We start from the raw sequence: 16,108 nt of genomic DNA on the forward strand, positions 1-16,108 counted from the left end.
CCATTCATGGTCAAATACAACAGCGCATTCTACAGGCTTGGCTAGTTCTTTCATCTATTTTCAGGCATGCATTTCTTGTGGTGTTTCTATATTATTGTCCAAGCCCTGCATTCTCGCATTCTGTAACAAGTCACCAGAGACCAAGGGTCCCTTGTATGAAAATACTGAGAAAATATCCCTGAAAAACCCCCAAAATTTGTTTGGTGGAGTTTGCCTTTACCATGTGTGTGGTGTCATTACAGGTCTTCTCAAATATCCAAGTTGGGTCACTATACATTAAAGACAGTGTAAAACTTTTGAGATGAAAGAATAAAAATTATAAAAAGGTACTTGTTTTCATTCATTAATATTTTGCTGCATATTATTCTGGGAGCGTTTTTTTATTGAGGATAAAGCACTCACTGCTGAGGAATAGAGGGTGCTTAATGTATGGCACAAGCATTGTGTCCAGTGTTGCTCAGGACCCATTACTAGGGTGGCAGGCTCCTATCACTGCATATACTTTGGCCCATTCCTCAGACCTTGGCATGTGGAATATCGGTTTCAGCCTAACTGTATGATTTAGGAGTGGCCTCGGGAAGAAGTTCACAAAAATGGTTGCAACATTTAGCACTTCAAGCTGATGATTCAGTAACATCTGCTAACAGAGCTTGAGTGAACTCAAGTTGATAATAACTGTAATCAAATAACCTAATACTGTCATAGACAAATTGGTAGTGTATGGTCTTGCCTTGTTCTGCATGAGAAACCTGTAGACCTTTTCATTAGTTTCTAGTTTTCTGTAAAAGATGGCAATGCATTGTTCATGTACCTTTCAGAAGTTATAGATTGGTCAAAAAAAGTAAGTCCAATAATTCGTATTGCACTAACTGCACACCACATTCCTGATTTTCACTTAATGCTGAAGCTCTCAATGCAACTGATAACAAGTTTCAGAACTCCAGTGTTGTTCTGTGAGATCACATAGTCCAATAAATGCAAGAGCATTTCATCACAAAAAATTCAGGATTAATTTCTCCAGCATCCAAGACTTCAATAGTAAATTGGATTATTAACATAAAGGAAAAGTGAGTACGTGATTAGGTCAGTTGGTCATTAATGTTACTTTGAAAGGTTTTTGTTTTTCCATAACTTTATGGTGACTGGAGCCTGCCTACTTGGTATTGATTCCCTTGCAAAACTGGACACAGAACTTGCATCTTACTATAATGCCATACTAGCTGATCATCACAGCATATACTGCACAAAGGAGTGGAATGTCGCCTCGTTAACATCCCCAAGACTGTGGATAAGTCAAACACTCCATTTTATCTTTTCTTCTGGAGGTGTATCTTCAGCAACATACCAGGTGAGTCTGTTTGTAGCTTGGAAGGTACAAAATGGTGTTAGTTGCAAGAAAAGTGTAAAAGCAATCTTATGTGTGCTCATATAGAGCAACTGTCAATAAGCAGCAGCAGTCTGCGCATTCAAGCCAGTAAACGGTTTTATTCTTCCATAAGTGTTAATTACTTGCAGTTAGATACAGCAGCAACTTTCAAAAACATAACACTAAACAGGAACACTTCTCAGCCTTGTCATGTTGAAGAAAAGAGTGAGATATGCAGCCATAAAAACTTTATGACATCTTACCAAGCAATCTCAGCAGTCTGACAGACAATAAAGATAATTCTGAAAACAAATACAAATGATATCTCCTTTCAACTCCTTTCACTCTACAAAACAACTTTTCTTACCTAATCATTTGTGGATGGTTTTCCCTGCAATGTTAAACTTAGATTTACATTCATTTATCAGAAGCATATCACAGACAGGCTTAAGGACACCTATGTAAGTGTTGAACACTTTTGTCCACTCTCAAGAGTTCATATCAGAAGCTAAAACAGATTCTTAGTCTACCTAAATTTTGTCTTCTTAACTCATACTGGCTTGCAAAGACACTGTATCCATTATTCTGGAACAAACAAACTCCATAGCTTTCCTGCAACCATAAAATATTTAGCTACTAATAAAGAACAGTTTAAGAGGCACCTAAAGGATTTTTTGATGGCCAAATCCTTCTACTCCATTGATGAATTTCTTACGAAATCAGTTGATGTACTTATTAATTATGTCATGAAACATGAATGCTATGTATTACAAGATTTTGGTACTACAGTAATGCAATCAATATTTTAGTTTTTGATGATGCTTAGCTACAATAGCTTTATAATTATCATATGCACTTAAAGTATTATACTTTCAAGTGTTTGTGGTAAGCTTTATAATTAATGTGTAAATTTAAAAAGTACACATTTTTGTACTTTTCCCACATCCTTAAGGACCAACTTACAATCTGTGGAAATATTACTGATATATTAATTCTTTTGCAAAAATTTGTAATGTAATTTTGTTTTTCTGACAAGTTCCACTTCCTCAACAATCTCCTCATTAGAGTCTATGGAATGAACAGTGTATCTTATCTACTCTAATCATGAATTGAACCATACTTGTTTTCACATTGTTGCTACTTTTGGTAGATCAATATTTGCATCATTCATATATTAAAAACATTTTCTGACTGCATGAAATACGTTGCTATCCCAATGTCATGCCACACCTTTCTCGTGTAAGGGCCTATCACTCATTTGCACTTGAAATTTTCTTCAGCCAGCACTTGCCTAATGCAAACCTATAGCCTCCTCTCTCCTTATACCTACCAATAATTATTCCACTCTTACTGGTACACACACACACACAAACATACTTATAAAATAATCAATGCAAATAATTTATTTTTGAAATATATAATGTCATTGCATTGATAAAAATCTACTCACCTAGCAGCGGTAGGAGAATTCACATATAAAGAGTTATTGAAATTTGCAAGCTTTTGGAGTCAGTGTGTCCTTCTTTTGGCAGAAGGATTGAAGGGGAAGGAAGAGGGGTGAAGGAAAGGGCTGATGAGGTCTAAGAAATTGGGAGAGTTCAGAAAAGTAACACACAAACCTTTTTGTAAATGTGTTCTCCTGCCGCCACTTGGCGAGTGGACTTTTTTATCTACCCACATAAAAGATGCAGATATAGATATCAGGTTATCAGTGTCTTCTGACAGTGTTGGAATGATTTGGTTCGAGAGAGGACTATCCTTAAAACTAGTTAGTAACAGTTCCTTAAATTTTTGTAACAGCTATTTGGAGACCTTGTGAAACTAAACTGCTAAATTTGTTAGAACCATTCGACGGAGCTGAATCTGATACTATCTTCTTTTGTGCTTTATCTCACTAGTGGCCTGCTTATGGCAATATGTCCTAAACATTCTTGTGACACAATATTTGTCCTCCTTTGGAACCTTTTAACTTGGAATTTGAGGCAAACACATTTGATGTGACATTTATTCCTGCCATAATACTTTTTTCTACTATCCAGTCAATGTTATTTACAAGTAAGCATTGTACATGATTTCATGTTCCACAGAATTTGTGACTCAGTTTCTTATTCATGTAGCCATAGGCCCCATAGTTGCTTTGCGACTTGTCTTCATAGTCTCTTCCATTGATTTTCTTCTTCTCTGTCACTACCTCTGTCCCATTTTCACTTACATTCCTTGACCTGACTCCTTGCCACATTTAACATCTCATCAATTTCTGTCACTTCCTTGTTGATTTATTTCCTGATCCACGCCATCATAGTTTTTCTGAGCAGTGTTCTAGTGAGTTTATTGCCTAATCACTCTGTAATCCCATTACCTTTCATCCTTTCCTCTTTTTGTTAAATAAACAACCCATAATCCTAAATCTAATATTTCTGAGCTTTTGTTCTTTATGGTCTTAGTACAATATGTTTTACATCATTATGCAAAATGTAATCAGTGTGCATGTCATCTTTTCAGTAGACAGTGAGAGGCAGTCAGCTCTCCACAGACATGGCAGTATTAAGCAACAGCACACCAAAGGTGAAATAAGACAGAATTCTGAGTCTGACTCAAGTGGAAGTCCATCTGTAGTAAGCAGCTACAGAGTGCCGATCAAACAGCCTGTTGGAAGAAGTCTAGGTAAGCTGGATAGTATTTCTCACTGTCCTGTAACAAGCGTAGCACTGCCTTTCAACATTCTCCTGGTAATATCAAACAATATTACAAGGTGTACAACTTTGCTTCCACAGTTTTTTCCCCAGCATTTGAGGCTTTAATGAAACAAATTGGTTACACATGTATCATTCAAAGTATTTTCCATCGCTGGCCACTACTTTCTCCCATCTTTCAGGCAGTGTAAGAATCCTGCGTCAAAAAAATTGTTCATCTTTTGAAGCGATCCACGAATCAATCCAATTTGTGACTTCTTCATGAGATCGCAAGTGTTGGTCTGCCAGGCCATGCGCCATTGATCTAAACAGGCAATAGTCAGAGGGAGCAATGTCTGGAGAATATGGCGGGTGGGGTAGGACTTCCCATTTTAACGTTTCCAAGTACGTTTTGACCTCTTTTGCAATGTGGGGTCGAGTGGTGTCTTGCTGCAAAATCACTTTATCGTGCCTCTCACTGTATTGTGGCCGTTTGTCTTTTAATGCTCTGCTCAAACACATTAATCACATTCAATAATGAGCACCTGTGGTTTTTTCACTTGATTTTAATACCACATAGTACACGACGCCAAGCTGGTCCCACCAAATGCAGAGCATGATCTGGAGCCGTGAATATTTAGTTTGGCCGTTGATGTGGAAGCATGGGTGGGACATCCCCATGACTTTTTGTGTTTAGGGTTATCGTAATGAACCCATTTTTCATCCCCAGTCACAATCAATGCAGAAAGCTCTTCTGTTTTTGCCTCTGACGCAACGGTTCACAAACACACAAACGGCGTTCAATGTCTCTTGGTTTCAGCTCACACGGGACCCAAGTTCCTTCTTTCTGAATCATGCCCATAGCCTTGAGATGTTTTGAAATGGCTTGTTGTGTCTGTCCCACTAATCGTGCCAAATCTTCTTGAGTTTGATGCGAGTCTTACTCAGCAATGTCTCCAATTCTGCATCTTCGAAAACATTCTCTCTTCCACCGCTATACTGGTCTACAATATTAAAATCACCGTTCTTGAAGTGTTGAAACCACCCACAACATGTTCTTTCACTAATAGCATCCTTACCATACGTACCTGAGAGCATTCGATGAGACTTAGCTGCTGTGCTCTTCATACTGAAACAAAACAGTATCACCTCCCACAAATGACGAGAATTAGGCTCATAAACTGACATTTTCAATCAAGAATAACTTTATGATTCATACACAAATCGACTAATGTTTAGATGAGGTTATGTTGACTGAGGTCCAAGCTAACTGCCTGATGTCTGCGATCTGTTTCTTTTCACTGATACTTACCACTGTCGCCACCTATTGGCAAATGTCAGAAGCAAAGTTGTACACTTTGTATGAAAAGATAGATTGCTACTCATCATACATAGTACACATTAAGTCGCACACAGGGCAAAAAAAAAAGCCCCCCCCCCCCCCCCCCCCCACAAACACACACACGTGACCACTGTCTTTCATAATACTATTGTTTTTCCTTCCTGTACTTTCCATTGTTTTATTCTTCCTATCTCCCTCATACTATTGTCAGTTTTTGCTAACAAACTCCACATGCTCTGTACAGATGGCAACATGCAGTAGTTAGATCACACATAGACCACAATTATTATGTTGTTGTTGTGGTCTTCAGTCCTGAGACTGGTTTGATGAAGCTCTCCGTGCTACTCTATCCTGTGCAAGCTTCTTCATCTCCCAGTACCTACTGCAGCCCACATCCTTCTGAATCTGCTTAGTGTATTCATCTCTTGGTCTCCCTCTACGATATTTACCCTCCATGCTGCCCTCCAATACTAAATTGGTGATCCCTCGATGTCTCGGAACATGTCCTACCAACCGATCTCTTCTTCTAGTCAAGTTGTGATACAAGCTCCTCTTCTCCCCAATTCTATTCAATACCTCCTCATTAGTTATGCGATCAACCCATCTAATCTTCAGCATTCTTCTGTAGCACCACATTTCGAAAGCTTCTATCCTCTTCTTGTCCAAACTATTTATCGTCCACGTTTCACTTCCATACATGGCTACACTCCATACAAATACTTTCAGAAACGACTTCCTGACGTTTAAATCTATACTCGATGTTAATACATTTTTCTTCTTTGCTGTCTCTGACAGAACTACAATGTCATCGGCGAACCTCAAAGTTTTTACTTCTTCTCCATGGATTTTAATACCTACTCCGAACTTTTCTTTTGTTTCCTATATTGCTTGCTTAATATACAGATTGAATAACATAAGGGAGAGACTACAACCCTGTCTCACTCCCTTCCCAACCACTGCTTCCCTTTCATGTCCCTCGACTCTTATAACTGCCATCTGCTTTCTGTACAAATTGTAAATAGCCTTTTGCTCTCTGTATTTTACCCCTGCCACTTTCAGAATTTGAAAGATAGTATTCCAATCAACATTGTCAAAAGTTTCCTCTAAGTCTACAAATGCTAGAAACGTAGGTTTGCCTTTCCTTAATCTTTCTTCTAAGATAAGTCGTAGGGTCAGTATTGCCTCACATGTTCCAACATTTCTATGGAATCCAAACTGATCTTCCCCGAGGTAGGCTTCTATCAGTTTTTCCATTCGTCTGTAAAGAATTCGTGTTAGTATTTTGCAGCTGTGACTTATTAAACTGATAGTTCGGTAATTTTCACATCTGTCAACACCTGCTTTCTTTGGGATTGGGATTATTATATTCTTCTTGAAGTCTGAGGGTATTTCGCCTGTCTCATACATCTCGCTCAACAGATGGTACAGTTTTGTCAGGACTGGCTCTCCCAAGTTTGTCAGTAGTTCCAATGGAATGTTGTCTACTCCGGGGGCCTTGTTTCGACTCAGGTCTTTCAGTGCTCTGTCAAACTCTTCACGCAATATCATATCTCGCATTTCACCTTCATCTACATCCTCTTCCATTTCCATAATATTGTCCCCACGTACATCGCCCTTGTATAGGCCTTCTATATACTCCTTCCACCTTTCCGCTTTCCCTTCTTTGCTTAGAACTGGGTTTCCATCAAAGCTCTTGATATTCATGCAAGTGGTTCTCCTTTCTCCAAAGGTCTCTTTAATTTTCCTGTAGGCAGTATCTATCTTACCCCTAGTGAGACAAGCCTCTACATCCTTACATTTGTCCTCTAGCCAGCCCTGCTTAGCCATTTTGTACTTCCTGTCGATATCATTTTTGAGACATTTGTATTCCTTTTTGCCTGCTTCATTTACTGCATTTTTATATTTTCTCCTTTCATCAATTAAATTCAATATTTCTTCTGTTACCCAAGGGTTTCTACTAGCCCTCTTCTTTTTACCTATTTGATCTTCTGCTGCCTTCACTATTTCATCCCTCAAAGCTACCCATTCTTCTTCTACTTATTTCTTTCCCCCATTCCTGTCAATTGTTCCTTTATGATCTCCCTGAAACTCTGTACAATCTCTGGTTCTTTCAGTTTATCCAGGTCCCATCTCCTTAAATTCCCACCTTTTTGCCGTTTCTTCAGTTTTAATCTACAGTTCACAACAAATAGATCGTGGTCAGAGTCCACATCTGCCCCTAGAAATGTCTTACAATTTAAAACCTGGTTCCTAAATCTCTGTCTTACCATTATATAATCTATCTGAAACCTTCTAGTATCTCCAGGGTTCTTCCATGTATACAACCTTCCTCCATTTTCCTATTCATTATTAAACCTACTCCTGCACTACCCCTATTTGATTTTGTGTTTATAACCCTGTATTCACCTGACCAGAAGTCTTGTTCCTCCTGTCTCCGAACTTCACTAATTTCCACTATATCTAACTTTAACCTATCCATTTCCTTAAATTTTCTAACCTATCTGCCCAATTAAGGGATCTGACATTTCATGCTCCAATCCATAGAATTATGATATTTTCACTATATGGATTCAAAATAATGTTCAAATGTCAATTGTTATTGAAATGCTTACTACCTTTACCCATGCCAAATTCTCATTTCTGAATCCCATGCATGTGCTTCATGTCCACTCCATCCCCTTGACAACCATTTTTACACTTTACGCTAAATCTGCCGACAAAAAACAGTACATGTGACATCACAGCAGTCATCCCTTCAACTTGGAACACAATATTTTTTCCACTTTAGTGTCTTATCCCTCAGCACATAATGTATCAAAGTAAGACTACTCACATGTTGTTTTAGTTATGGTCAGACATGAAACTTTCAGCCATATGAGTACAGTACTCGGTTCTTATAGTAACATATCCATTTCAAATCTCATCCTAATCCTCATGACTGATAAAACCTATTTCAACAGAATGAATGCCAGATATTGTTCAACTACTTATTATCTTTTTACAAAAACATTTAATTTATGATAAACAAGGAGTTGCAATTAAGAGTAGTCATCAGCAATAAATTGATTTAATGCTGTTCTGAATTGCATCTTAACCTCTGCTAAGGATCTTGACATATCTTCTACATTTAATCAGTCTTTCCATCTCATGCAGTAAGTCTCCCCTGACCCGCTGTTCTGGGTGACTTTCTCGAACTCTACCCCTTTTCCTAGCCCTCTCCAGTCCTTTTTCTTCACCCTTCTTCCTTCCCCTTCAACCCTTCTGCATGAAGAAGGAGCCACTGGCTCCAAAAGTTTGCCAATCACAACAGTCTTTTATGTGTAACTTCTACATTCAAAGTCGTAAATAAACTACACAGACATGCTAGTCTTTACAGCTTTATTGAGAATACCTTCAGCTGTATGATTTAGTTTTTATTTATTTGTGACTGATTTTAGTGATAGGATCTGCCATGTTCAGGCCCCTAGACAACTCATGGTGATCACATTTTCAATGAGAAAACACCATAACACTTCTTGTAAGAGGCCCCACATATTATGCCTACCACCCCCTTTTTAAACAAAAAACTATCACTAACTGTTCATCAAGTGTTATTATTTTTGGAAATTTGGATCTGTGCCTGGAATACACTCAAAACACAAGAACTTAGAACCACTCTAGGAATACAAGTACTAATAATAGTAATTGACTGCATGTAGCCTAACACTGTTGAAATTGTGGGGCTTGTTAGCATTACTAAGGTGCACACTGACCATTTAAGACTCAAATAGAGATTATATATTAATAGTAAACAGTGAACACACTTAAATGTGTGAAGCAATGTCAAATAAAACAACTGTGCAATCAAGATCTTATCATGATTATTTAAGTGCTGAACAAAATGATTGTTGGTCTATAATGAGATTTCATGCCTTATGTCACTATAATTTTATGCCTGTTATTATGATCTGGCTTATATCATAGGTCATACAGTCTTGTGCTGGCCAACAAACCTCTAACACAGTCACTGTATCTGACAATACACTTCAGAAGTATATCTAATAATCTACATACATGAATGTCTTAGCACACTTTACTAGAAGGATGACAGTGTTCTCTTATTGAAAACATGATCATCATGAGTTGTAGAGGTGCCCAAAGACAGTGGATTGTACCATCGAAACTGGTTACAAACAAATAAAAACTAATACACAAAGCTGAATGTATTATCAGTATTGCCATAAATATACAGCTGCTGACACAATACCCATCAGAAGATGGATGTAAGAAAAAGACCAGTCTTTGTCTCCTCCTGCAGTTCTCATCATCCTACAACTTCCTATGTTATCAGGTTAGCTAGCAGCTTCTGGAGCCTTAATACATACTGCAACAGCTTGGGCCTTCTTATTTGCTTCCCTAATCTCCTTAAAATGCTCCAGATCACACAGTTTATTCTCATCTTTAATGTTGAACATCCTTTTATGGCACTGCATTCCAAACTGATCAAGTTCCCTCTTTCCAATTTTACTTGTTGTCTGTCTCTCATTTTTGTACAGCACTATGATCAAAGAATACAATTTTAGCTTCACAGCACACCAAATAAAAATGAGAAATGGAAATAATGGAGTATACAATTTGCCAATTATTAGTTTAAGATGAGAAGACAATTGACAATAGTTTGGAGAAACTAAAGAACATCTGTGAACAATACAGTATGATGACAAATGTTAAAAAGGCAAAGTGAGTGTGGTTTACCAGTGGAAAAAATAAAGATAAATGTGAATAGTGCAAAAGAGATATGAAATAGGAAGTCAGATGTGCCTGTGATTTTAAATACGCACCAATATGAGATACAAGAAAGTCAAAACAAGAATATCAAAGGCAAAATAAAAATTTTATAGAACAAAATAATTCTTGTGCATCCTCTGATTACCATCTGTGAAAAAGATTAATGTTTGTGTTTCTTCAGAGACTCCTACAGAAGCTTGACTGAATACAAACCTCCTAGCTGTAAGGCCAAGCCAACTGAGTTAAAATTTTTGAGAATTCAACAGCTGTCACTGCCATCACTTTCAGAAGTTAAAGCTACTGACTGTGAGGTACCCTTATATGCACAAAGCAGCAGATCTCAGACTCTTAGAGAGGTGGAATGGCTTTGAAGGCAAGTCAAGGAGTACCAAGATGGCGGCTACAGTAAAAGTTAAGCAAGTGTCCTTCCATAAAAACTTAAATTTTGCCGTAAAAAAGAAATCGTGTGAAAATTGTAAAGACGAAATCAAGAAACTGAATGAACGCATAACGAGCTTACAGTTCATAATCGGCAGTTTGAAAATGGACATTTCGAAAATACAACAAGAAAATAGTGAACTGAACACGCTAAAACTTGTGCGAGATAGTTCGTCCGTTACGGAAAAGTGGTCAAATGTAAAGTGCAAAAACAGCAAGTCCAAAGTGCAAATTCGGAAAACCTGCGAAAGTTACGCAAGCTTTGTACACGAAAACACATTTCAAGTACTTTCGATCGCCGATAGTGAAAATGCAACTTACAGTTCGCATGAACGTTGGGAAAAGCAAAATGGCACTTTGGGGAATAAGGTAAGAGAAGAAAATTTACTGACGCAAACAACTGTGAAGGAGGTCAATATAAATGTGCCGACCAAAAATTGTGTCGAAGTGTGTGGTAAAACAATACAAAACGATTCGCAAATTGTGAACTCCAATAACAGGAAACTGTTTGTGTTTTCAGACAGCCATGGTCGTGGACTTCCTAGTAAACTAAAAGAAACAACTGAAACATTTTCGTGTGGTATAGTGAAACCGGGAGCCCCACTTAGCGAAATTAAAAAAATGACCGAATCCGCAGAGGCAAAAAATCTGCATGATAAAGACTTCGTTGTACTTATGGGAAGCGCAAACGATGTCTACCAAAATGAAACATTGAGTGCAACGCGCGATCTTAAACAGTGTCTGAGGAACCTCACTCACACTAACGTAATACTTGTCAATATTCCGCATCGCTATGATCTTGTAAGATGGTCATGTGTTAACAGGGAAATAGAAAGTGCCAACAGTCAGTTTGCAAAAATCTGCAAACATTTTAAAAACGTGAAATGCGTTGATATAAGCAGTATTGGACGTAGATTCCACACGCAACACGGACTTCACCTGAATGGCTTGGGGAAAGAATATCTGACAAGCCTGATAACCAGGGTAATAAAAAACCACCAAAACAAATTCAAAACCAAAACGATAATTGCATTGCCATCGCCTGACTCCATTACGAAAACACTTCAAAAAAATTCATTAGAAACTTCATCAGCAGCAGCAAAACATGTAAAAAAAGACCAAATTTTAACAGAAAGAACAGTGGACATCGATTTCAACAACAAAAGAACTACTGTTCCTCATCAGCCAAGTATTATTTTAGACGAAAATAACAAAAACGAGAAGACTCCAAGTTCACAAGGAAACACAGCAGTAGTGGTAGAACCAACATTTGAAGTGTCAGAAACAGCACCACCATCAACAACAACAAATAGAAGGCTGTTGGACAGAAGAAATGCTGAGCCTCCTTCTCATCTCAACGATTTTTTGTGTGTGGGCCCGAAGAAAAAGAAGGGACAACAGTAGGTAGTGTCAGGTGTCTCCTCTCTCCTGTCTCAAGGCAGACTCCAATGGATTCTCAGTCAGGTAACAGCACTAATAGAATGAAAAAGCAAGAGGAAGGCATCTCTTTCTTTCATCAAAATATAAGGGGCCTCTTAAACAAAATAGATCAACTCCTTATTAACATCAGTGAAAAGGACAGTATAAATAATGCCCAGATTTTGTGCTTAACTGAGCACCATGTTACTGATAAATGTGCCTTGCCATCTATAGCAAGTTATACTTTAGTAACATACTACTGTAGGGAAAGTAAAGATAAAGGTGGAGTAGCAATTTATGTTAAGGATAGTGTAGCATACAAAGCTATAGATATTAAGAAATATTGTGTGGAACAACAATTTGAGGCATGTGCCACAGAAATAACAACTAAATTCTATCCAATAATAGTGTTGGCTGTCTACAGGGCTCCTTCAGGTGACATAAAAACTTTTCTGCATTCAATGGAACTCCTTCTGTCATGGTTACTTTCAAAAGCGAAGGATATTGTAGTATTAGGTGATTTTAATATAAACTTTTTGACAGAGAATAAGAATAAAATAGACTTTGAGATTGTGATGAACTTACTCAATCTGACTTCAGTAATAAATTTCCCAACAAGAATTACATCCGAGTGCCAAACTATGATAGACAACGTTTTTTTAGATGTAAATAGACATCAGAACTATATTGTCAGGCAGGTTATAAGTGGGCTTTCAGATCATGATGGACAAATTCTCACTATTTATGACGTTAATCTGTTCAAAAAAGAATTTCCTCGATGGAAAGTCATAAGAGTAATTAATGAAAAGGCGAAAGGAACCTTCAACCACAGGTTGCAGCAAATGGATTGGTCTTTAGTATATAGCCATGATGATGTTGATACTAAATTTAACTGTTTTATAAATGAATTCTGTGCTCTTTTTGAAGAAATATTTCCCAAGAAATGGGTCAGAAACAGTGCTTCCAATTCTGTAACCAAGCCTTGGATTACAAAAGGTATAAAACAGTCATGTAAAACCAAAAGGGAAACTTATGCTGCAATAAGATTCTGTAAAGATGTAGAAAAATGGGAACACTATAGAATATACTGTAAAATTTTGAAGAAACTAATACAGAAATCAAAAGCCCTTTATTATGAGAAGAAAATAGATAATTCTAATAATAAAATAAAAGCAATTTGGAGCATTGTAAAAAAAGAAACAGGAAGAGATGCAACAAGTAAAGAAGATATAAATAATATCAGATATGAAGGTATCCTAATAGATAACCCCAAAAGGGTGGCTGAGATTTTTAATAAACACTTCCTATCAGTATCTCAACAGATTGGTTGCAAGCCCGATGTTGATGAAGCTGTAACTCTTTGTCAAGCTGTATATTCTAACACAATTTCAGAAATGCACCTTAATCCTGTCACTGTAGAAGAAATTCAAAAAATCATCATGTCTCTAAAAAGTACGAATTCTGCAGGGGTTGATAATATATCTAGTAATTTATTGAAATATTCTTGTGTGTGGATAAGGGACATTCTCTGTCATATTTTCAATGCTTCCCTTCAGAAAGGTGTTGTTCCCAGTAGACTTAAGTATGCCATTGTGAAGCCCCTGTACAAAAAGGAGGATAAAGCTGAACTAACTAACTATCGACCTATTTCTTTGCTGACAGCTTTCTCCAAAATTCTAGAAAAGCTAATACATGTAAGAATTACTGATCATCTCATGAAGAATGGAGTTCTCAGCAAAAGCCAGTTTGGCTTTCAAAAGGGCCGTTCAACAGAAGACGCAGTCTACGCACTTGCAAATGAAGTTCTAGAAACCCTTAATGAAAAAATGCTAGCACTTGGTGTCTTCTGCGATTTATCCAAAGCGTTTGACTGTGTTGATCACCAGATTCTCTTGCAAAAAGCAAAATTAGTAGGAATAAGTGGTGTTGCAGGCAATTGGCTACAGTCGTACCTCCAAGACAGAAAACAAAAAGTTGTGTTGAATAGCTCGGGTGGAGTATGTGACACTTCCTCAGATTCTGAATGGAGTTCCATTACATGTGGAGTGCCACAGGGCTCAATTCTTGGGCCACTATTATTCCTGATTTTTATAAATGATCTACCATCATGTACAAGCCTGCCGTGTAAATTTACATTATTTGCTGATGATACCACAATTTTTATGAGCAGTAGAACAGTCAACAATCTTGAGGAACTCAGTAATCACATACTCTCAGACATGGTTAATTGGTTCAAGGTGAATGGTCTCTCATTAAATTCCAGTAAGACCAGCTTTATTCAATTCTGTACAAAAACAGAAAAAGAGAGAGAGATAAGTGTGACATGTGGTAATCAACCAATAGTCAGAATGGAAACAACAAAATTTCTTGGAGTGCACATTGACAAGAAAATGAACTGGTCTTCACATATTATTGATCTCTGTAAGAGGCTTAGCTCTGCTACCTATGCTTTACGGGTTGTCACTACATGTGTTGAACCTAACACTGCAAAAGTGGCCTATTATGGCTATTTTCATTGTCTCATTGAGTACGGAATTATTTTTTGGGGCAACCAGCCATTAGCAAGGAAAGTGTTCATTGCACAGAAGCGAGCTTTAAGAATTATATGTAGATTGCGCCCAAGAGACTCTTGTAGAAATAGTTTTCGTAATCTTAAAATATACACAACTACATGCCAATATATTTTTTCTCTCATGTGTTTTGTTTGTAAAAATATAGATATATTTCAACCAAATAGTAATTATCATGAGCATAACACACGGAGGAAGAATGACATACACAGTGAACTCAGAAATTTGAGCTTGGCACAAAAGGGTGTCCATTACACTGGAGCAAAACTCTTCAATGCTCTTCCTCCCGAAATAAAGACAAAGATTCATAACAATAGCGAGTTTAAGAAAGCACTAAAAATATTTCTGCTAGAAAAAGCTTTTTACAGTCTAGATGAATTTTTAACTAAATAAATTGTAATATTTTAATATTATATAATACAAGTTGACATAATGCCACTACGAATTTTATTTAACCTGAGATCTGCATCTGTGTGTGCTCCGTATCTGTTTTCTGTAGTGTTTTAATAATTCTAAGAAAATATGTATTTTCTTTTTCTATATTGCTACCCAAAGAATTTACTGTATAAGTTTTTATATAATTATGTACTCAAATTTCTGTATATGCTATAAGATTATCAGACTGTATTTGTAAAAAACTGATTCGTTCCACGTCCTTGTGTATTCAACACAGTTGACCTATGGAACACGAAATAAATCAAATCAAATCAAATCAATCACAACATATCGAGGCCTTGGGAAGATTGTGGGGAGGGGGGGACATGAATTTCATCTGCTTTATTTATTTATTTATTTATTTATTTAGTCCTTCAAATCCTATATGTATGCTTCTGTAATAATAATTGTTTCCCAATGCAAGTGCTGTCTGCTTTAGTGTAGTGTGATACCCAGAAGCAAGGCGTTAATTTCTTCAACTCAGGGAAATTTCTTTGTTTATTCAAATTAATATTTCTGGTTTATAGTCCTTATTTTTTGTTACTTCACTGTATCACAGAATCCAGTAACAGTGAACACACTTATGTGTGAAGCTATGTCAAATAAAACAACTGTGCAATCAAGATCTTATCATGATTATTTAAGTGCTGAACAAAATGATTGTTGATCTATAATGAGATTTCATGCCTTATGTCACTATAATTTTATGCCTGTTGTTTTTCTATCTAATGTTCGGAACATCTTCTATTTGATAATTAGTGCACTAATAACCTATATGTACTAAATCATAGTTTAGTATAAGTTATATAATTTATTGAAGGAAATTTTCCCCACTTGCAACAGACTGTGATGCAGAAATCAAGACCAATTTTGTGTTTTGAAAGTAATCTTTTAAGCTATTTCTGTGACATACTAATTTGTCACTTTCTTTAGTGTGAAGAAGAATGTAGTCAGTGATATTGAAATAAAAAATAAGCTGACAACCTTTAATAATTGTTACAAAATTATCATTGCTGCATGTCTGAGGTAATGTACATTTTCACTCTTTGCACGTCATTGAGTGTTATCCCTCTTGATGGAATCTATGTAACACAATGAG

The 16,108-nt window shown here is 36.9% G+C and overlaps 1 protein-coding gene across 1 annotated transcript in view; it reads left to right on the plus strand.

The window, feature by feature from the left end:
• The window catches only part of LOC126456748 (Down syndrome cell adhesion molecule-like protein Dscam2), a 660,038-nt gene that overhangs the window by 624,820 nt on the left and 19,110 nt on the right, over positions 1-16,108 (plus strand). The window contains exon 33 of the mRNA XM_050092498.1: positions 3,869-4,030. Within this exon, the coding sequence (XP_049948455.1) occupies positions 3,869-4,030 (162 nt within the window). The remainder of the gene's footprint in view (positions 1-3,868; positions 4,031-16,108) is intronic.

The sequence above is a fragment of the Schistocerca serialis genome, chromosome 1 (genome assembly GCF_023864345.2).
Source record: "Schistocerca serialis cubense isolate TAMUIC-IGC-003099 chromosome 1, iqSchSeri2.2, whole genome shotgun sequence".
Lineage (NCBI taxonomy): Eukaryota > Metazoa > Arthropoda > Insecta > Orthoptera > Acrididae > Schistocerca > Schistocerca serialis.